This window comes from Scomber japonicus, chromosome 1 (assembly GCF_027409825.1).
Source record: "Scomber japonicus isolate fScoJap1 chromosome 1, fScoJap1.pri, whole genome shotgun sequence".
Classification (NCBI taxonomy): domain Eukaryota; kingdom Metazoa; phylum Chordata; class Actinopteri; order Scombriformes; family Scombridae; genus Scomber; species Scomber japonicus.
The window spans coordinates 7,563,867-7,587,149 of NC_070578.1; the positions used below are offsets into that span (position 1 = coordinate 7,563,867).

At 36.9% G+C, this 23,283-nt stretch overlaps 1 protein-coding gene across 1 annotated transcript in view; it reads right to left on the bottom strand.

The window, feature by feature from the left end:
* The window catches only part of si:ch211-186j3.6 (neural-cadherin), a 334,099-nt gene that overhangs the window by 206,713 nt on the left and 104,103 nt on the right, over positions 1–23,283 (bottom strand). The window contains exon 5 of the mRNA XM_053316841.1: positions 7,166–7,277. Within this exon, the coding sequence (XP_053172816.1) occupies positions 7,166–7,277 (112 nt within the window). The remainder of the gene's footprint in view (positions 1–7,165; positions 7,278–23,283) is intronic.

The following is a 23,283-nucleotide window of genomic DNA, read 5'->3' on the forward strand; positions in this document are numbered from 1 at the left end:
AAATGTAAGTTTTATTATGTACGACTTAACTAAAGAGTAAGTATTTTTTGTTATTTAGTTGGATGATGAAGAAACCATCTGAATATGTTACATAGAAACTACTTTAAAGTAATGTCAGACTGTTTTTACCACTGAAGCAAAGAGAGGAAAAGTATGAGGTCTGTTTGACTGAAATGTTACATTTATAATCATGGGAGCCAATTAACAATGTGTGGATTATTTTTCTAATAAAAGACAATCTCTCAGTTTTATTTTCAATTATCATCACACAGTTGTCTCATGTTATTCTTGGTTGCAGTGATGTGAGTGTCAGCTGTCACCCTGGGGATAAAAGAAACTTTGCACAATTAAAATGCTGCTAAAATCATCATTATGTGTTTAGTGTCATGCACGATCTCTCTGTCTGTTTAAAGCTCTGATTTAAATCTAGAGTGGAAATAAAATGTTTCCAGTGACCTACAAAAATTGTACGTTGTTTTTGTATACTTGTCACTTTATTGTAACTCAAGACTTTCGTCCATGTTGGGGATCCTGTAAGGATGACGACTCCTGATGGCATGACTGGTCAGTGGAAGGGGTGTTAACAGGTTATGATCTGATCCTCTGAAGGTAACCTGCTCCAGCATGAGTTGCCATGATGATGTACTCATAAATTGCCAGCATATGTTGCCATGGTGATGTACTCTGCCCAATAAAAGTCAACTACCATTGTAACCCTTAACACCCAGAGTTAAACCCTGAAGTTACCTCATTAACCCCAAAATCCTGCTTCATAGTACAGGCCTCAGGATGTGAAGCTGAACAGTATTATATTTACTTGGGGAACTTTTTATGAATGAAAATCACTGTCAAACAAAGTAGAACATGAAGCCTTCTATGTCAATTTTAGGGGTATTATGGTAATAATCACATCACACAAACATGCATCTCCTCATGAACAGGTGACATTTTCAGGTTGAAATAAGAAATTTACGCCAAGATCAGTTTGTTGAGAGAGTTTGTTGAATCTCACATAGGATTTTCTCATTTTCTTCTTATTGCTTCGTGCAAGAACAAATATAAGAGAAACAAATAAATATTCATGCATGAGAACCACTCTCTGTCCAATCCAGTGTTTTACATTTTTGAAATCATGCTGTTTACAGACGGTGCACTTCCACTCTTCATTCATAAGATTGGAAACACAACCATCACATATTTTATGATTATTTTATGGCACCAAATTGATTGTCTTATTAGAGGTAAGCTACAAAAACTGAACAAAATGACTTCACAACTTCAGCTTCACTTCAGTGAAGGAGATTGAGACTCAACAAACATGTTATTCAAATCTTGAATCATTTGCACAACTTTATGTTTAATTTGGCGCAGTTTTATATATTGCTATGAGATATTTAAGCTGTAAAGACAGTGGGACTGTTTTCACAGGATACAACAAGGTGATGACACAGGTCTTAGCTGTAAATGTAGCACGGTACATTGTATGTGTTAGTAAGGTAGGTGTGTCACTCATTTTTCCTATCATAACATAGCCTGAGTGAGTAATGGTGGTAATGAAAGTGATGAGCATGATTGCAAAGATCAAAACAGTGTCAGTAAGAACGCTGCACAAGTGCAAAAACAACAAAGCTTTGTGATCTGAATCCAACCCGAGTTTTTTTGCCTGCAGTCAAAGCTAATGAGCATTTCCAAAGAGGTGTCATAACTGCAATCATTAATAATTTACCAACTGTTTTATTTCTCAGCGTTTTGTACTTGTCAACACTCATTTGCAGCACTGCTGGCGTTTCCATTTTTAGCCCTACAGAAAGTGAATCTGTTTATTAAATTACCTGTTTATTTATTAAAACATCACTTTGCTTTGAACTATAAACACAATGGACCCCATGCATGAATATTTTCTTATTTTCCTATCGTATTTGTTGTTGCATAAATCAATGAGAGGAAAATAAGAAAATCCTATGCGGGACTCAACAAACTCTCTTAACTGCCTGAACGTGTTGTCGTCTGTTGACTGTCACGTGTTCATGAGGGGTTGCATGTGATATGATCAATAGCATAATCAACATCCCTTAAATTGGAATATAAGACTATAAGACTCGAGTGTATGTACAGATGTATTAGCAACACAATTAAGTTAAAATATTAAAGTGAAAGTAGTGATTTGCTCGCTCTGATAAATATTATATATGACATCATTAGACTATTAAAACTGAAGGATTAATTGGAGAAATTTTTTTCTCTTGTCTTTGTTTTTCGGTGTAATATTGGATCATTTAACTTTTTATTGAAATGAAACCATGTGAGAAATTTAGAGGGATAAATCAGTATTTGGTGGAGCTGTTAATAACTCAGACATCTGAAATGTGAGCCGACTACACACTGCTTATCGTAAGACGTCAAAAGACAAAAAGGTTGGAAACCACTGGTTTCATCTTTAACAATGTGCTGTATTTTGAAAGCTTGTTATATTATCCATTGTGTCAAATCTTCACCTGAAAACTAACTAAAGCTGACACTGAATAGCTGCAGAAAGTTTCTATTTTAGCAGCAGAAAGTCATATTCAACAAAGTGAGTGAGTACTTTTTGTTATTTAGTTGGATGATGAAGAAACCATCTGAATATGTTACATAGAAACTACTTTAAAGTAATGTCAGACTGTTTTTACCACTGAAGCAAAGAGAGGAAAAGTATGAGGTCTGTTTGACTGAAATGTTACATTTATAATCATGGGAGCCAATTAACAATGTGTGGATTATTTTTCTAATAAAAGACAATCTCTCAGTTTTATTTTCAATTATCATCACACAGTTGTCTCATGTTATTCTTGGTTGCAGTGATGTGAGTGTCAGCTGTCACCCTGGGGATAAAAGAAACTTTGCACAATTAAAATGCTGCTAAAATCATCATTATGTGTTTAGTGTCATGCACGATCTCTCTGTCTGTTTAAAGCTCTGATTTAAATCTAGAGTGGAAATAAAATGTTTCCAGTGACCTACAAAAATTGTACGTTGTTTTTGTATACTTGTCACTTTATTGTAACTCAAGACTTTCGTCCATGTTGGGGATCCTGTAAGGATGACGACTCCTGATGGCATGACTGGTCAGTGGAAGGGGTGTTAACAGGTTATGATCTGATCCTCTGAAGGTAACCTGCTCCAGCATGAGTTGCCATGATGATGTACTCATAAATTGCCAGCATATGTTGCCATGGTGATGTACTCTGCCCAATAAAAGTCAACTACCATTGTAACCCTTAACACCCAGAGTTAAACCCTGAAGTTACCTCATTAACCCCAAAATCCTGCTTCATAGTACAGGCCTCAGGATGTGAAGCTGAACAGTATTATATTTACTTGGGGAACTTTTTATGAATGAAAATCACTGTCAAACAAAGTAGAACATGAAGCCTTCTATGTCAATTTTAGGGGTATTATGGTAATAATCACATCACACAAACATGCATCTCCTCATGAACAGGTGACATTTTCAGGTTGAAATAAGAAATTTACGCCAAGATCAGTTTGTTGAGAGAGTTTGTTGAATCTCACATAGGATTTTCTCATTTTCTTCTTATTGCTTCGTGCAAGAACAAATATAAGAGAAACAAATAAATATTCATGCATGAGAACCACTCTCTGTCCAATCCAGTGTTTTACATTTTTGAAATCATGCTGTTTACAGACGGTGCACTTCCACTCTTCATTCATAAGATTGGAAACACAACCATCACATATTTTATGATTATTTTATGGCACCAAATTGATTGTCTTATTAGAGGTAAGCTACAAAAACTGAACAAAATGACTTCACAACTTCAGCTTCACTTCAGTGAAGGAGATTGAGACTCAACAAACATGTTATTCAAATCTTGAATCATTTGCACAACTTTATGTTTAATTTGGCGCAGTTTTATATATTGCTATGAGATATTTAAGCTGTAAAGACAGTGGGACTGTTTTCACAGGATACAACAAGGTGATGACACAGGTCTTAGCTGTAAATGTAGCACGGTACATTGTATGTGTTAGTAAGGTAGGTGTGTCACTCATTTTTCCTATCATAACATAGCCTGAGTGAGTAATGGTGGTAATGAAAGTGATGAGCATGATTGCAAAGATCAAAACAGTGTCAGTAAGAACGCTGCACAAGTGCAAAAACAACAAAGCTTTGTGATCTGAATCCAACCCGAGTTTTTTTGCCTGCAGTCAAAGCTAATGAGCATTTCCAAAGAGGTGTCATAACTGCAATCATTAATAATTTACCAACTGTTTTATTTCTCAGCGTTTTGTACTTGTCAACACTCATTTGCAGCACTGCTGGCGTTTCCATTTTTAGCCCTACAGAAAGTGAATCTGTTTATTAAATTACCTGTTTATTTATTAAAACATCACTTTGCTTTGAACTATAAACACAATGGACCCCATGCATGAATATTTTCTTATTTTCCTATCGTATTTGTTGTTGCATAAATCAATGAGAGGAAAATAAGAAAATCCTATGCGGGACTCAACAAACTCTCTTAACTGCCTGAACGTGTTGTCGTCTGTTGACTGTCACGTGTTCATGAGGGGTTGCATGTGATATGATCAATAGCATAATCAACATCCCTTAAATTGGAATATAAGACTATAAGACTCGAGTGTATGTACAGATGTATTAGCAACACAATTAAGTTAAAATATTAAAGTGAAAGTAGTGATTTGCTCGCTCTGATAAATATTATATATGACATCATTAGACTATTAAAACTGAAGGATTAATTGGAGAAATTTTTTTCTCTTGTCTTTGTTTTTCGGTGTAATATTGGATCATTTAACTTTTTATTGAAATGAAACCATGTGAGAAATTTAGAGGGATAAATCAGTATTTGGTGGAGCTGTTAATAACTCAGACATCTGAAATGTGAGCCGACTACACACTGCTTATCGTAAGACGTCAAAAGACAAAAAGGTTGGAAACCACTGGTTTCATCTTTAACAATGTGCTGTATTTTGAAAGCTTGTTATATTATCCATTGTGTCAAATCTTCACCTGAAAACTAACTAAAGCTGACACTGAATAGCTGCAGAAAGTTTCTATTTTAGCAGCAGAAAGTCATATTCAACAAAGTGAGTGAGTACTTTTTGTTATTTAGTTGGATGATGAAGAAACCATCTGAATATGTTACATAGAAACTACTTTAAAGTAATGTCAGACTGTTTTTACCACTGAAGCAAAGAGAGGAAAAGTATGAGGTCTGTTTGACTGAAATGTTACATTTATAATCATGGGAGCCAATTAACAACGTGTGGATTATTTTTCTAATAAAAGACAATCTCTCGGTTTTATTTTCAATTATCATCACACAGTTGTCTCATGTTATTCTTGGCTGCAGTGATGTAATCAGCTGCCACTCTGGGGATAAAAGAAACTTTGCACAATTAAAATACAGCTAAAATCATCATTATGTGTTTAGTGTCATAAATGATCTCTCTGTATATTTGAAGGTCTGATTTAAAGCCAGAGTATAAATAGGAAGTCTGGAAAAATAAAATCTCTGCTGAACTATGAAAACAAATATTGTCCTTTTTCACATTATAGTAAATTCAATACTTTTGTCCTATTTAGAATGCTGCAGAGATAAAGAGTCTTATTTTATGATGCACCTTGGTAAGAGGTGAACCACTGTCTTAACCCTCAAAACCAAATATTAAACCCGAAGTTACCTTGCTAAAACCCAAATCCTGCCTTATAGTACAGTTTTCTGCTATCAGAAGTCAGAAGTTACAAGAGACAGTAGGAGACCTGAAACAATTAGAACATTTGGATCTAGCTGACATATCATCAGAGCAGCTCTCTGACAGTGACAGAAGTAAAGAATTAATGATTTGATGTAAAATTAGATGCTGAAAAACATTTTTCGAAAGCAAAGAGCTTCATGAGAAGAGATATTAGAGGACAATATTATAGTCTATGATGATGTTACAGTCAGCAGGTCAGTTTCCTAACTACTACTGAAATGTAAAAGTTGTGCGTCAAAATATGGCAACATAAGTCATGAAATCTAAAAAAAACTAATTTTAGATTTTTTTTTATTGTTAAATGCAGCAAATGTTTTTAAATCACTGCATTTTAAGAATGAATCTGTTCATAAAAGTACTTGACGTCCAATGTCTCTATGCTGCTTTTAAACAACATTCTCTAAAAAAGTCACACTGACTCTACATGGAGAACGTGGCTGCCCGGGAGACTTTATGTAGAGTGTAGAGTGAAAGAGAAGTGTGAAATGCTTTGCTGTCACTTTTGTTGGCACTTTGTCAGAACCTAAAACAGACTGGACCTCTCGGTATTAAGTCACACTGTGACAGATCAAATTGCGATAAGTCGTAAACCACAACAGTTTCCATTACCATTTCCTCACATTAGATGAAACATAAGTGATCCCTGTGTGGAAATTGCAAAAAGAAAAAAAAAGGCGAGAGCAGTCGCACTGATGGAAGCGGCGACGATTTCACGGCTGCCGGTGCTGACAATTAGCTGCTCAGTTTCCTGACCAGTCAAAACGCGTGTGAGCGTTAAAAAGAAGAAAAAAAAGCAGTCACTTTTATTTTGTTCTGAAGCCAATACAGCAGGATTTCTTACTCATTAACATCCCAGACTGACACTTTTGAGCCACACCTGCTTCAGCACTAGCTAATTCCTCTTCTAACTCAAAGTGATTGTTGACCGTGATATTCATTCAACCCCAAGTTTAAACTTTTTTGTTTTAAAAGCACACCACTGCGGCATCCTCGCCTCAACAACATCATGATTTATGCATGCTCTATTGTGTTTATCAGGTAGCTTTTAAGGAATAATCTTAATTAGGACACCCTCACATTTTCAACATAGCGTGGGAGTATTTAATTAGTGAGGTTCAATAATAAAATAACACAAAAGCAGCTTCATTTAGTGTCCCTGTTTATAAAAAATGGAAACCAGTAACTGAAAATATGATAAAGAGCACCTCAAATTCCCTCTGCAATAATGTGGAATGGGTGTGATTTCATGTTGTCTGAAAACTAGTGAGGGCACTAACATGACGGATGGATTGTAAAGTAAAGATTGTGTATATAAGAATAAGAACTATTTGTCACTTTTACTTTATTTTTCGAGTGTGCAGGGACTCGTTAGACGTCTCACCTTGCAGCAGGGAGGTAGCTGTCGTCACGGTTTCCGGTACGCCATCCTTGCTGTAAATGGACTGGAGGAACTCTGGGACGCAGTCGTTTTCATCGACGATAACGACTCGCACCTGATGGAGGGAAGTTGAAAAGGGGGGGAGGGGAAGAGAGAAAGACAGAGAAGGGGGGAGTAAGATAAGAGCAAATAACATTAACGACTGACTTCCATTAAACATACTGTACTTTTCACTTAATGTGCATTAGTGCACTGACAATTTCCTGTCATACTTTAGTCATCGTCGGTGCCATTAAGTCTTAGTGTGTAATTATTACACCTATTGGAGATGAACAATAATAAGTCTTACATGATTCTTTAATATTCTAATGGGTAGCTTTGATTTCCGAAGTAGGGAGGATGTAATGAATTTAGTTTAATGTCTTTTCTGGGAGATTACAGGACTTATTTTTAGCCATGAATAGTGTCTGCAGTGTTTTTTCTCAGGTTGCATACAGACTCAACCCCAACCACAAGGACAGCATGTATGAACTGTAGCCTGTGAGGTGAAGCCCAGAAAGAAAAGAGTCTATAAATCATTCCCTACTGCTCACAAACTCTCAACTCCCTGAAGCAACAGTAATACTGATGGACAGTAGATGGACAGAGAGTAAGAGGACACATTATAGAGAGACTGGAAATCAAACTGACAATAGAAAAGAGGGAGGAATTATGGTATTATTCTGTCTTTCTTCCAACCATAATGAAACTCCATTGGGAAAATGTGCAATGATGTCAGCACACATTAAAAGCATTTTACTAAATCTAAAAAGAATAAAAACAAGTATAGATGGTGAGTGTCTACTCATCTGACCTCATACATGTTTCAGTTATCATGTTCTAGTATGTACTGAGACAGTCCAGGCAAGCTAGAGATTCAAAACCACACTGGGTTGGTTTTATGAAACTGTGAAACCCATAAATTTGCAATTATATGGGGCCGGAACATCAAAAATGAAATTTGGCATTGAAACACCAGTATTGGAAAAAGTTGTACTGGAGATGAAAAAAGTTCCACTGAAAAATAAAACGAAGACATTTAAAAAAAAATGTACAATCTTTTTTTTTACTTAGAAGTTTGTTGCATTATGATGTGTTTTTCAATGTCAATCATCACATTTTTTCATCATGTCTGTCTTTTTACAGTCACAGATTTTTTTTTTCCCCCCACAGTGTCACTGGTTTTCAGTTTCAACTGTCTGACAGCGTTTTGACAAAGAGAAGAGGGCCCTTGCTGTGCCTTCATTACCCACTATGCCTTGTGGTCCAACAAAAATTGGACACCAGAGGGTGATGATATGATGGTGGACTTGTAATTTTTACTCTAAGACTGCTATTATGTCACGTTATTAAAGTTAAAGATCCTATATTTTACAGTCTTTGTGGTATTAAGTAGGGGTGTGACGAGATCTCGTACCACGAGACGTAAACGTGACAATATTTCTCGTCAAAGTGAATTTTGTCTTGTGAAGCTATAATTAAGGGGCGCACCAAAAAAAAAAAAAAAAAGATGATCAGTTTTCTATCGCTCATTCGCTCGTTATGTCTTCTTTTTATAAAGTCACGTGTGGATCATTAACCTTGTTACAGCTTCTACCTGCTGAGAAGATCTCAGTCAGAAGTATGAGATGAGGAGAGGAACAGCAGGTTAACCTCAGGAGAGCCTGAAGTAGGAGGAGCAGCTATGGAAGCCTAATGATGCCAAAAGTAAAATGAGTCACTAACAAATTATAACACAGTTTATATGTTTCACATATTTCTGTGTTTTTTTATTAGCAATATGTTATAAAGAGTCTTTATTTAATTTATATTTATATATTAGAATTGTTTCTACTCTTTATAATTTACTTTTTAGTATTTGTGATTGTATCTAACCTTTGTATTTATGGTTGTTATTTCCATAAATACCAAAATGATCCATCTATAAAATATCTATATGGAGAAACCTTTTACAGTGCTGCATATGATAATTATATATTTAGAAAGTAAAACTAAAGTGATTCATTACAAGATGATTAGTTAAAACATTTCAATTCAATTTCCATTTTGTGAATTTCAAATAAAACAACAGTCATTTATTTCCTTGGAAGTTTTCTTAAAAATATAGTTAAAGTCTCGTCTAGTCTTGATCTCGTGAACCCAATATCATGTCTCATCTCGTTTCGTGAGCGGAGTGTATCGTCACACCCCTAGTATTAAGTAGTAAAGACCATCTCAATGTAGTTCTATTTCTCCTCTCTGGAGCTCTATCATGAACAGGCCTGTTTTGTGTCTGCTCAGTGCCTTTCTCTTCTGATTGGCTGACTGTTATCTGAGTGAGGTGACAGATTGTAGCCTGCTGTAGCTACTCTAGGTAAAACCAGGATGGAGGATAATGATGATAATGTTATCCAACCTGTGGAAGGCTGTGCAGTGTCAAATTTGCTTCCTGACATCCAACAACTGTACAACGTTTCTTCTGATACTAGCGTCACTATAAAAGAAAGCAAAATGCAGTATAGACTCTTTAAATTAACCAAAATGGAAAAGTGCACAGAAATTAGGTAAATATAATAATAAACATATTTTGTTACTTTCAGGATTGGCAAACGACGAAAATATAAATGTGATATCACAACCTTACAGAAGTCAAAATGGATTGTTTAAAGGAACTTTCTGAATAAAGGCTGAGTGTGTTTTAATACTATCGCAGGATTTATATAACAGCTACAGCTGCTGTGCAATCAAAAAGGAAATGTAACCCTCCTTGATCAGTCTATATTAAATTTTGTTTTATTTTATTAAGCTATGGAACAGTTTGGACTTTTATTATAGCTATATTACAGACTGAATAATGTCATTTACTGCATCTCTTTGTCAGTGGAGTTTTGAGTTGAGAATATTTAGACTCAGAAGAACAAACTTCTGAGTACACTTGATAAAACAAAACAAAATTTAGCACAGACTGATCTGTTCATTTAAATACATTTATATGTATGTAAATGTGCAGATATCTGTCTATATAGAGCCCCAGAGGCAGAACTGTTGTTCTGTCCAGTAAAAATATGAAGCTTCATTTTACATTCAAACTAATGTAGCAGCTACAATTGTTAAGATTTCATCTATGAAATCAACATTTATCTTCGAAAAGGAATTATATCATACATCAAAATGCTGCAGAGACATCAGAGGCAGCAGTAAACCACCAAAGAGCTGCACAGGTTACTTCATGAGATCATGTTCTCCCTGGGATAAGGATGCAGGATTCTTGCTGCTAGTAGCTGAGATGACCAGCTGGTGTTGGCCAACAGCTCCTCACATCTCCAAAAACATCACAGCAGGCTATCAACAGGTGTTATTTAGATAAACTGACCACATATTGGGAAGCTACTTTCTACCTTCTCATCTAGAAAAATATGAAATCTTAACAAAGTGACGTATAAACAGTCCTAGAGAGATATTTACAACAGTCTGGCTCAATATCTCCTCCATGATGCCATCGCCTTCAGATATATAGGATGTGTGCGAGATCACTCCTCATTTACCATATAGCACACTACATTTACCCAGAGCCATTTTATATTTTTTTGTGTCCCAATGCTGAATGTGTAAATATCTCCACTTTATAGAGCCCTCAACTGTTCCACAATGGAATAAAAGAAAGTAGTGTCCATGGCATCATATAGGGAGTAATGAATGAGTGAATAAGGGAGTGATTTTAGACACAGCCCTGGTCTTTGTTCTGAGTAATGTAGGCCCAGTAAGGGAGCAGTAGCCAAAAGTTGTAACTGAAAACCAGTAACACTGAAAAAAACTGTCAGTGTCAAAAACTGAAGATTAAAAACAACATAATGGAAAAAATATCAAAATAAAAAAAGATTGTAAGATTTTTTTTTTAAGTCTGTGTTTTATTTTTCAGTGGAACTTTTTTTAAGCCCCAATACAACTTTTTCCAATAAGTGTTTCAATGCCAATCTTTCTTTTTTTTATTTAGCTTTCTGTTGCATAATTTGATCTTTTCTGTACCAACATTTAACAGTCATTGTCACTCCGCAGCATTACTACTTCAAGCACTGTCCAGAATTGTTTTTTCATCTGTGAGTAACCCAAATGAACCCTATCCCTAACCAAAAGGAATCATCCTCATCCCAACCTCCTCCTAAGGCTCACCCTGACCCTGATCCCTCTGGTTTATTCCCCCTCTTCCCAGTGAGAAGCTGCTGCAGAGTCGGCACTGTGCTGCCTTCAGTAGGTCAGTGCAGAATGCAATCTAGTGCAGTTTTTCAGAAGCCTGGAGCTGACAAATGAGAGTGGATCAGTGTGCAGAGATGAATTTGTATGGTGGGAACATGCAGGTGTGTGTGTGCGTGCAGGGGTGCCATATTATTACAACATTGGGGACATTTTTTTAATGAAATTGTTAACCAAACAGGATTAATACAATATTTTATTTGCAACGGTTTCTGTTAATTTTCTGACTTTTGGAAAAAGTAAACATCCAGAGAGTTGTTGTAGTGCCCACCATCCTCCACTCCTCTATATACATGAAATGGTTTGATCCTGCAGTGACTACCATGTCGCATGTCTTTCAAAAGACACAGAGAGAAAAGAAAGAGCCACCTTTTTTTCTTTTTACAAAAAACGGTGGGTGTAGTCCATGGGTGGTGGAAACATGTTAGCTTAGTCCATAGTGAAATAGGCTACTTTTTCTTGGCTAGCATCAGTGAGAAAAGAAAATGTGTGTTTATATTTCATTCCTCTTTTAGTTGACATTTTATCAATGCAGGCAAACTTTTAGAAAGCTCTTCACACTATTTCAGCTGTTCCTGCTGCCAAACCCAACAGATGAAGCTTCAGGCTCAGCAGCCATGTCTCCCCATCCCCATCCACCTACCAATGAACCCTGACGCCTGAAGTCAGTTGGCATAATTGCAGGGTGTCTGTGGGAATGTATTTTTAATATAATTATTATGAAAAAAGAAAAGTATTAAATACTGGTACTGCTAGTATACTTAATTTTAAAAATCTACAGCTGATTTCATTATTTGTGTTTATTATATCACTATATAGCTGATAATGTTAATTTATTTTATTTATTTTAACTGAAAAGGTTAATGTGTCTTTAGGTTATATTTATTTTAAATAAAATAATTTATATTCAAGAATTTTAAATTACAGTTTAAAAGTTGGCCTTTAGCACATTTCTTATATAGAGCATCAGTCTTGCATCAAATGGTGAATCTTACTACAGTATATGCTGAATGTTGCATGCATGTCTGCACAGTGTTATGTTTTTACAGCTCACTGTCAGTAAATATCGTACAGTAAGTATTACACTGCAGGAGAGTTGAAAGCCTGCACAGGTGGAGTTATTTGAATAGGTTTGTTGTTTTTTTAGAAGTGTGGTTACAGCAATTGCACAAGGTTGGTGATGCCTGTGGTGGTGTGGAGGTGGGGGCCCAATGTGATATCTTTTTTTTTTTTTTTTTCCTCTTAATGGGGCCTAAAATCCCTGGCGGCTTCTCTGTGTGCGTGAGACACTGTAATGCTGCTCAGTTCATTAGGGACATTAAGGCAAACACAGCATCCTCCACCAGATGTTGACTGCCTGCTCGCAGCATTCAGAAGGAATAAATACAGACATGCGCTGGCAGGCAAGACTCTGTGACCCCCAGCCCACTTCTTCTCTTACGTATACACTGAGCAGTACACACACACACACACACAAACACACAAAAATCTACAGATTGCTCTGCGATACAAACAAACACACAAACACACTGAGAGTAGTGTGTGTGGTAAGAGTGTGAGAGTGCTAATACCAGTGGTATTAAATCCTGGTAGGTAAGATGAAATTCTGTAATATCAGTTAATCCTTCAGCAAAGATCAGCTTCGAAGCAACGGACAACAAAATAAAATCCAACCATGTCAACTCCCCGAGGTTACTTGTGTGTGTTTGCCAGTGACTGTCATTCTATGTTTGCCTGTATATGTGTGTGTGTGTGTGTGTGTGTGTGTGTGCGTGTGTGTGTGTGTGTTTGCATGCCAGAGCGAGTGTGTGTATGTGCCCGTGTGACAAAAAACTGCGAGGCTTTGGCAAGATATATGAATGTACAGTATTTGTCTGTACAAGGCTGAGGGAAAGCAAGATTGAATGAGAAGGTGTGGGGTTAGGGAGGGGGGGTCGGCCGTAAAGCGGGATGAGCTCAAAGACGCAGGTGGGCACGTGCGCACATGCACACACACACTCAGGGCAGCTGCAGGCAGGTCTCAGGCTGGTTAGGTAACTAATGGTGCCGATGAGCTATCACTCCTGGAGGGAGAAACTTGGAAACTACCTGCAAATTAAAGTCATGCTCAGTGACTCCAGTCCACACAAATACACCACTACTGTTCACTATTCTGCCAGACGGAGAGAGAGATTTCAAAAACAGCAGAATGAAGTAAAAACCGAGGCTAGACAGATTGAAGCTGTGGCATTATATATTTCTAAAATCCAGTGGAAAAATGCTATGATAAACTTTAATAAGAGAAAGAGGAGAAAACAGAGCAGCTGAAATATGAAGTAGTGGTTTATGAGATCCATATGAAGTGTCTACAAAAATGAAGAAATTCTGATGCTAAATTTTTGCCTTTCTCTGGAGACAGTCAGGCTGTCAGTCACCATAATTGCACTTAAGCAAATGTATCCAACATAAACATTTTCAGTGCAGATTCATATACCTGCATTGCATGTATAAAATCAAACATACTCAACCCCCTCAATCCTGTGACGTACTCATAAAACACAGAAACAAGTCACACCCTCATCACAATCTTATTAATCCTTGAGCGAAGGAGAAAAAGTTCAAAATGAAACTGGTACCTACAGCAGTGTAAGTGTTATGGGTAGGTCTTGGGGATGGGAGTGGATGGACCTGTGCAAGTCAGACTTGGAAGTGTACACCTCATGTCTCTTAGGAACTAAAAAGAGGTTGTTCATATCATCACGGCATCACAGTCTAGAGTGGCTTGAATATTCCAACAAGTGGGATGCTGCTGTCTGTTACCCGTGCAGAAATTTGTTTCTCTTCTCAGTCCAAATGTGATCCAATTTTTGCAAGCCAAGACTTCACTGAGTGGAAACATGCGGAAGACGTGTGGGACTGGCCATGGGACTTCCAAGTAATATTAAGCCAGGTTCATTCAGTGGTAAGAAGCAGAGCAGTGTATAGAGAAAGGGAATCAAATCTCAATGCTAGATAATGCAGGTAAGCTCTAGAAAAACTGGTACTACATTTCTATTATTAGTTTCTAGTTTTCTTTTGGGGGTAAATTAGATGCATTTGTTGATATGTCAGAAAGAGGTAGCATTTTTATTTGACTTCAACATAAGGAAAGACCTTCTTGTTGGCCCAAATTGTGAAACCGATTCCTCGAAATCACATACACAAGTCATGAGATGCAAAATGCATAATGGCCAGTGTTGAGATGGAAGCAGTTGTGAAAGAAACAAGAGATTCATGGTTCATGGTAGAAAGTAGATACAATAAGGGATCCTACTAGAAAAGAAAATGTCACCAACATGTTCATTTTGTCACCAAACAAAATGACTGCTTGTGATAGCCATAGCAGACTCAGGTGATGAGAAGTTCTGTGTGCATTAGCTAAGACAGGTCTGAGTCCAACCTAGAGACGAGTGTATAATGGAGCCTCAGTGATGTAAGGAAAGCATGGAGGTGTCCAGCAGCTTTTCCAAGACAAACTTGGTCATGAGGCGCCTTATGTTCACTGCTTGAACAATCAGCTACATCTTGTTATTTCCCATGCGCTGTGGGCAGAGAAAGCCAACAGTGACTTCAATATACTGTGCTCTACAACCTTTTCTGTAAGGTTTCCATTAGCATAAATTATAGTGGTAAAAAATGTAAACATTTGCTGGACCACAGATGGATAGGGCTTCTAACAACTGCTGCTGTCATTCTTTGTTCATTTAAGGACATATGTGGGAGGAAAAAAGATTTGCCACACTAGTGCTGTGCGATATTAACAACATCTTATATCCCAATATAGGTAATTTTATATCCCGATAACAATAATTTGCTACCACAAAGTAGTAGCGTTGCTGCAGTTACATTAGTTGTTGTTCATACAACATGAACTCACATGATACATTTGGATTATCCGATGGTCATTCCCACGTGGAGTTGTACTTTACACTGCATACCTAAAACACAACCGTAGTAATGTTAACGTTGGTTAGCGGTGTTAGCCGCTAAAGTTAACTTTAGTGTAGCAACAGGGCTAACCCAGTAACCCACACATTAAAATTACGATATAAAAAATAGGGGGTTATATCCTACGGTAGACATTTTTATATCTGTGAAGTAGTGTAGCTCAAGTGACAAAGAAGGTGGTAGGCAGGTAGACTCAGGCTGTCATTTGAATGAGTAAAAACTGATTGATTCAGTCTGGCATAACAACACAAAAGAACAAGTGTCCAAAAATGAAAAGAATACAAACAATCAAAAATGAACTGGCTTAACTCAAGATACTCGACTAAGGTATGAACAAGTGCACACAGCTACACCCTCATCCTCTGAGTTCCTCTAAACCTACACCTCTCCCCTTAAATAGGCCCTCCACTCAATTAGGCAGAACCATTACTGCAGGGGTGTTCTCTCCCTCTTACCAATTGGCACTCAACAATGCTACTGTATCAGTCAAAACTGTTTACCACCCATCATTCCCAACATTTCCATAAGCCAAAATAATAAATCAAAGACATGAAATTAGCTCTTTAACTATGTAAAATAAATCCCCCATGTTTAGCCCAACCCACTGACATCACCAGTGTATAAATACAGGAAGTAGTTGGGTGGTTCTTGCTTTTGTTTGGTAAGCACATGGTGGGTATGGTAAGTAACAAAGAAAGACAATGCTTTACTTATGAAACTCAGAACTAAACCCAATAAAGATTAACCTTATACATGTCTGTTTTACTTTGACCAAAAGTTTGCTGAATGTAAATTGTAACCAAATATAATGCAAAACAAACAAACCCGGGATAGTATGCATCTGCATATGAATACTGGTAAACTAATGGTTGAAACAATTAATAAATTAACTGGTGTTGATGGTGAAAGAAAAAGGTGACAAATGATTGGTACGATATATCACAGTTATCACAAACCGGAGCTCACTCTCCATTTTCCTGAGGTAGTTCACACTGAAGGTACAACTACACTTCATATAGCAGTTCTTAAACCAGAGAGTGATATTTGCATCCATATGTGCTACTGCCCAGAGCACAAGTATTACTTGGGTCTCCTGGTAGAATGGAGAAGTTGTGACGACTTCACAAGGACCCAAAAAACAAGCTGACAAGTTTGTCTTTAAATTATTAATAGAGAAAAAAAGTTTAGCTGGTGATTGTTAAAAAAAACATTTGATGTGTGTACTGGACATCTTGGTGTCTACCAGAAAACTCCAAACATCCTCAATTCCAATCCAGCTGAAGGCCTTTGCTGAATCTGCAGAGATTATTACATACAGGTTATGGGCTGTACATACAGTATTCTAGCTCAGCACAACAGAGGTAACATTTTATTTTAAGTAAGCCTTTGGTAACTCTTTATTTTATAGCTCCTGTAATTTTATACTAATTTGCTGAAAGTTCAGAATAATTCTCAGGTATTTAACATTTACACTTTAGGACATTTTCCTAGACGATGGTGCAATTTGGTACAAATTATAAGAAACCTTTTTCTCTGAAGTTGGTAATTTGTCTTTAATTTTTTTTCTCGTAATTTGTACCAAATGCCCTAAAAGGTAATTGTTCAATACCTGTAAATTACTCAAAAATTCCAGGAAAACAGCCTAAAATTAGGGGACGTGTAAAATAAAGTGTTACTGTGTCTTCTCTTGTTTTTAAAGCAGGGCCTTGAGGATATCTGGTTGTCTGTGGACAGGTTTGTAACAATGGTTTGATTACGACTTTCATTTAGAGAATCCTGCGCTTGGTTGGTCAACCTTACAACCGCCCCTTAGACAGAACCACTGAATGTTTCTTCTCTTTAGCCTTCAGCAGTCTGTAAAAACATATGCCTCAATTTATTCGGAATGTGTTTGTGCAGTCAATTGCACAATGGCTCTTTGCCATTTTAGCTGTGTTTTTAGTGTTTTCTTTCCACGTGAATGCACCGATGCAGAGGAAGGAAACTATAAAATACAGAGGAATTAAAAGTGGACTGCAGTTAGGAAGTTTCTTTTATTAGACTGTAACTTAAACAAACTACACATCTCAATATATTATATCAATAATATTCTGCAGTATGTGACAGTATTCAGTCAAACACATACAGTAACACCTTGTTCTTTCCTAGCATATGGTGCTAAATTGTGGAATTATGTTAGCATCTGAGTGTGAAGTGTATTCCAGTTATGTAAGGCTCTTTGCCAAAGCAAACAAACAAAATCTGCAGCCTCACAGCAAGCTACCACCTACCATCTTCCCTGCTGAACACTGAATGGCATTTTACCCTCTAAGCATTACCTAACTGGAACCAACTGTTCAAGTAGGTATGAGAGTGAACTACACAGAAACCATAATGAACACCACACAATTATAAACTCTGGATTTTTCTGTTCCTGTTGACAGTCACAATCAATTATAAGCACACTAATAATCCATCAAGTTTTTGACTATTTTGAGCGCACCACCTGGGTACTCACAGTGCGCTACATTTTTCCATACTTCTCAGTGTGAACGCCCTTATGCACTCAAAATATTAAGTGTAAGTACAGAAGTGTGCGAGTTGACACACAGCAATATAGACTGGGCTAATCCTGCAAACAAAGATATACCGGTACATATAAACAAACGTATTCACTTAATTAAAAAAACCTAACTGACAAATTAACAGAGACATTTGACAGATAATAATGATGATTTAACACACAAAACAATGAGACTGTTGGGGGGGGGCACATCCCCACACACTGCAAAAAGTGTTGTTTTCTTCTGCAAGAACTACTGTTATTAAGAACAAACCAAAAAGCCTTCCAGTAATAGAAAGTAAAGAGAACCATGGGGAGAAAATACAACCAAGCTGCTGATTATGCACCGGTCTGTCCAAATAACATATAATAAAAACAATACAAGGCTGCATTATATATATGATTATTTCAAGTGCAAATGTTTTGTATTACTGATTTTGTTTTATCTCATGTTCTTTAGAAATAACTGCCAATTACCAAACACAATTTAGTCATCGTGGTACAAACACAAAGTCACAGTCTTGTCAGTGTACACATCACATGCAGGGTCCATTGTCAATGCTAGCACTGTACTCATTCTGCTACTGAATGATCAAATGACCACTGGGCACAGAGATGTAATCTTCATCATGAGTTGCTTCAGACACACACTCATAGTCAGAGATACTGTCATAAAAACCCTCCATTATCAAAGAAAGTGACACTCAGACACTGCTCCCTCATGTTACTCTCACATTCAGTAACAAACAGAGAAGAAATCCTTGCATCTGTTCATTTATCAGTATAAGTTATCTGTACTTTCATGCATGGGTCTTTACAAACCCTATGAACTTTTGGAGAATCTTTTTTTTAAATCTAAAAAATGATGTTCAACTACTATGACACAAGGGAATTATCAAATGATTAAAACAAATAGTTAGGCTTTACAGTATACAATTAAGGAGTTGGATGGGTTGTACAGTAATACTGACCCCCATTACTGAACACAGAGTTATGTGATTAAAGGTTAATATAAATAGACATAATGAGCCCGAATGCTAACAATCTGGCATGAAGCCCACTATGCTAAAGCATTAGTGCGGAACAGGTAGGAAAGGAAGTGTGTAGATTAGTTTTGGTAAAACAGTAGGAGAAGGATGCAGATTGTATGAATATTTAAACCGTTTGATGGAAAGTGTACATCCTGTCTTGACAGCCATACACATTATCAATAAACCACTTTAGCCCATTATCCTCTCAATGGTTCCAATATGATGTAATGATTGATACAGTATCTTTGTTCAGGAGGCAGTATAAGGGGCATTAAATCTCATCTATAGCACAGTGCATCTGTCAATAAGGAGAGGCTGCACAACAGCACAATTCCACTGCTCATCCAGAGCACTAAACACTCAGGAAATCCTTTGGACTAAGTGTTTGAAAAAGAACTCAGAATCAGTAGTTATCCTATTAAAATGTCACATAAATATATAATATATGAATTAAAGAACTGTCTTCAGAGCAGTATTCAGTTCAGTATTCAACACACACAGTTGTGTGTAGTTTCTGCTGGCAGTGTTTAACTGCACAGACACAGGGGCAGCTCTGGGACCAGGGGTTACTGTGTGGAAGGAAGAAGAAGGTGTTGGCTTTTTAGCACTGATGGGGCGGTCTGTGTTTGGGGAAGTTCAAAGAGCTTACCAAGGCTCCAGAGGCAAAGCGCTGGTGCTGAGGAGTCTGGGTACCTTAGGGCAGGTGTGTGGGCTGACCAGGGCGCATACAGAGCTTTTATTTTTTTATTCCACTTCTTTCTTTCTCTCCCCAATATTGAATGTGGTGATGTTCGTCTTATTCTCCCACCACTCTATCTCTTGCTCTCTCCACGAAGACTCTTGGAGCTCTGCAGTACACAGAGGCTCTGAGCGGAGCAGTTGAGGACAGATCGGTACAGCGGGACATGTTTTAGCCAGAGGCCTGCGTAATGATGGAAGCCAGACCAGATGCATCAGTGCCCGCAGCGGACAGGCGCTGTTCTCCCTCACTTCCTGACAATGTGAGGAAGTCATAGGGAATCCCAGTGCAGTCATACCAGACAGACAACTCTGTTATGGTTTGACAGAAGACAATATTCATATAGACTAAAACTGGATATGTACAGTAGTCCAAGGTTGAGGATTGTATTGCTCTGTAGCAGTCAATTCAGGTTGAAAGCTTCCAAAACAAGAAAACCAATCACAAGGCCCTGAAACCAGTTGACCATTTTAACTGCAGCATTCATACCTATTAGTATTACCACCCATACAACTATCAATCCATTAAATTAAATCGACCAGCATTATTTCAGCAGCATAAATGCACATTCAAGTCCAAGGATGTTTTAGAGCTGTCTGGGGTTTTACGACTATGTGTGGTTATTTTATAGTCTGTGAGATATTGTATTTTTATATGTCTATATTTATTTACACCTATTAAATTCTCATCATCATAGAAATAAGCAATCTAAAAGAAAAACACGATGGAAGATTTGCAAGAACCCATAAAACCAACGTAAAAACCAACCTACGGTGGTACCTGGCATTTCTTAGCCAAAGCTTATTTAAGAAATTTTTCCCCGTGATTGAAAAATCAATTTTAATGCTCGACCATCTTAGTAATCGAGTTTGTTATACCGCATAAATAATGCAGTGGCTGAATCTAATAATAACAATGAAAATGTAAAAAGCTGACAGTAACACCTAGTCCTGCTAAAAAGTAATTAGCTTAGCAGAGCAGCAGTAACAGTCCTCTCTGCAGCCTTTGACTTGAGCAGAGTTCACATAATTAGTTGTGATTAAACTACTTTAAATTCACATATTCAAGATTCATTCAGAAAACTAGCTTCAAAATACACAAGAAAGTTGAAGAAGAAACAAGAACATATTTTGTTTCTTGGACAATCCTTTCTTCTTGAAGTATTTACACTGTCCAAATACAGAGTGCTGAATCTAAAGGTGCTTTTTTTTGGTTTGTGGTGATGATAATGATTTGCCCAAAAAAACATAATAATCAGGTTAATAAACAGTATGTATTCCAGTGTGACCGTTTGTGCTCTTTGTCCTTTTAAGGCAGACTGATAGCCAATAAACCAATCAATTAATAAAATAATAATTCCAACACTAATGCAGATAAATTGCTGCTTGACAGTTTGTAAACTCTTTAGAACCCTTTGTTCCATTTCTGCATAAATATGACCTAAAACACAATCAGATTTCAATCCAAGTCCTGAAACTAGATTAAGAGACATCAGTTGAACAAACCAGTCAAAAACCTTGTACTTTTTTGTTTATTTATTGAGGGAAATTGTGAGAGGCAAAAGTATGTGAACCTTTATGATTATTAATTCATTTGAAAGGGAAATTAGAATCAGGTGTTTCAATCAATGGGATGACAATTGAGTGTGAGTTAGGGAAGCCTTGATTTATTTAAAAAAGAGAAATCTGGGTCTTCATTCTAAAAGTGAAGCCAGGGTAACATCTAGGACATTAAAAGCCTTTCTTACAGTGGCTACAGTCAACATTCATAGGTCCACCATCAGGAGAACATTGAACATCAATGGTGTTATGGCAGAGTTGCAAAGAGAAAGCGACTCCCCAAAAAGAACAATTTGCTCAAGACCATGTAGATAATCCAGATAGTTACTAGTAAAATGTTCTGCGGATGGGTCAAACTTTTCAGATTGAATGAAAAGTGGTTGGTTTGTTGATGAGCAAACACAAGAACCTCATCACATCTGTTAAACATGGTGGTCTATGATTGATAGAGCTTTGAGTTCTGAGTTGTACCAGCAAATTCTACAGGAAAATGTCAAGTTATCCGTCCATGACCTGAAAGTGGGTCATGGAAAAAGACAACGACAACACACACACACAAGTTGTTCTACCAAAGGACGGTTAGAGCAAAAGAAAGTTCATATTTTGGAATAGCTGAGTCAAAGTCCTGACCTTAATCCTACAGAAATACTGTGGAAGGACCTGAAGCAGGCAGTTCATGCCCACTAACATCCTCAAGTTAAGACTGTTCTGTTGGGAGGGACGTGATAAGATTCCTCTAAGCCCATGTCCAGGGATGACAAACAGTTACCAGAAATGTTTTGTTGAAGGTATTGCTGTGACACAAGTTATTAAAAACAAAGGTTCACATACTTTTGCCTCACAAAAATAGGAAAGATAGTTGAAATTATAAATAAATGAATACATGTAATGTGTTTGTCTGGTATGTTTAATTGGGGTTCTACTTTTAGGAATTGGTACAAATCTAATCACATTTTAGGTCATATTTATGCAAGCAGCACTGTACATACAGTATTGGTGGGATGAAAGAATTATGATGGTTTCATGATATGATCGTTTTAAAGCAAGATAAGCACACTTGTTCAGTTTGATGTGACGCTTCATTACAAAATAGCACCAACAATTTCTACGTACCCTTAAAATACAGCTTATAATTGATTATGAATATTGCCACTACGCCATTTGGTTTAACAAGGGATTTAATGTAAGAAGAAAAAAGGTGAGATGAATTGATGATCCTTAAGGCAGAAGTGTGTTTCCTTTTTAGTTCACTGTATAAGGCTAATTAATTCGTAAAAACCAATTTGAACACCACTTTTAGTAGTTTTAGAGATTGTATCACTCATTATTTTTTGTATCCAAGCTGAGAATGACCTGTAGCAAGAAGAAGAAAAAATAGAGAATAATTGCAGAATCTATTAATTTAACATTCATTTGCTTAAATGTATTTTTGCTAAATTAATCACAATATGAATTATCTTCAGAATTGCGAATCATAATGGACGCCGGTGGCCAGAGGACAGAGAAATCTGTTCTGACACAGAGAATAATGAGAACATGTCATCTTGGATGAGTTAGGCAGATGCACACTGCTCTTTAGAGAATCCCATTTTCTAATTCTCTGACAGATGCAGAGGTGGAGCAGAACACATGTACCTCCGCCTCACATACACCAATTACCGCTCAGTAGCGTAGTCAGAAATATTAATTTAGGTGGGCCTGTGAGATATAAGGTGTGCAAGCATTAAGTGATCTGCAGATTAACCATTGCAGTTTTTTACTCTTGTTTTAAGATGTCATTAGTATTAGTTTTGATAGCGATAGTTGAAAATTGCTGAAAATAAGGTGGAAGAGGTGAATTGCAGCATTATTTCATTTAATTCTACTTTGGTTTCCCAATAACATTATAGCACAACTGTTGCATAAGAGCAACGACTGCAGTGCGACTTACTCACTGAATATCTGCATTATTGAACATGTAACTACATCACATCAAATGTTCTAATAGCAACCATATATCTTTTTTTAGGCTAATC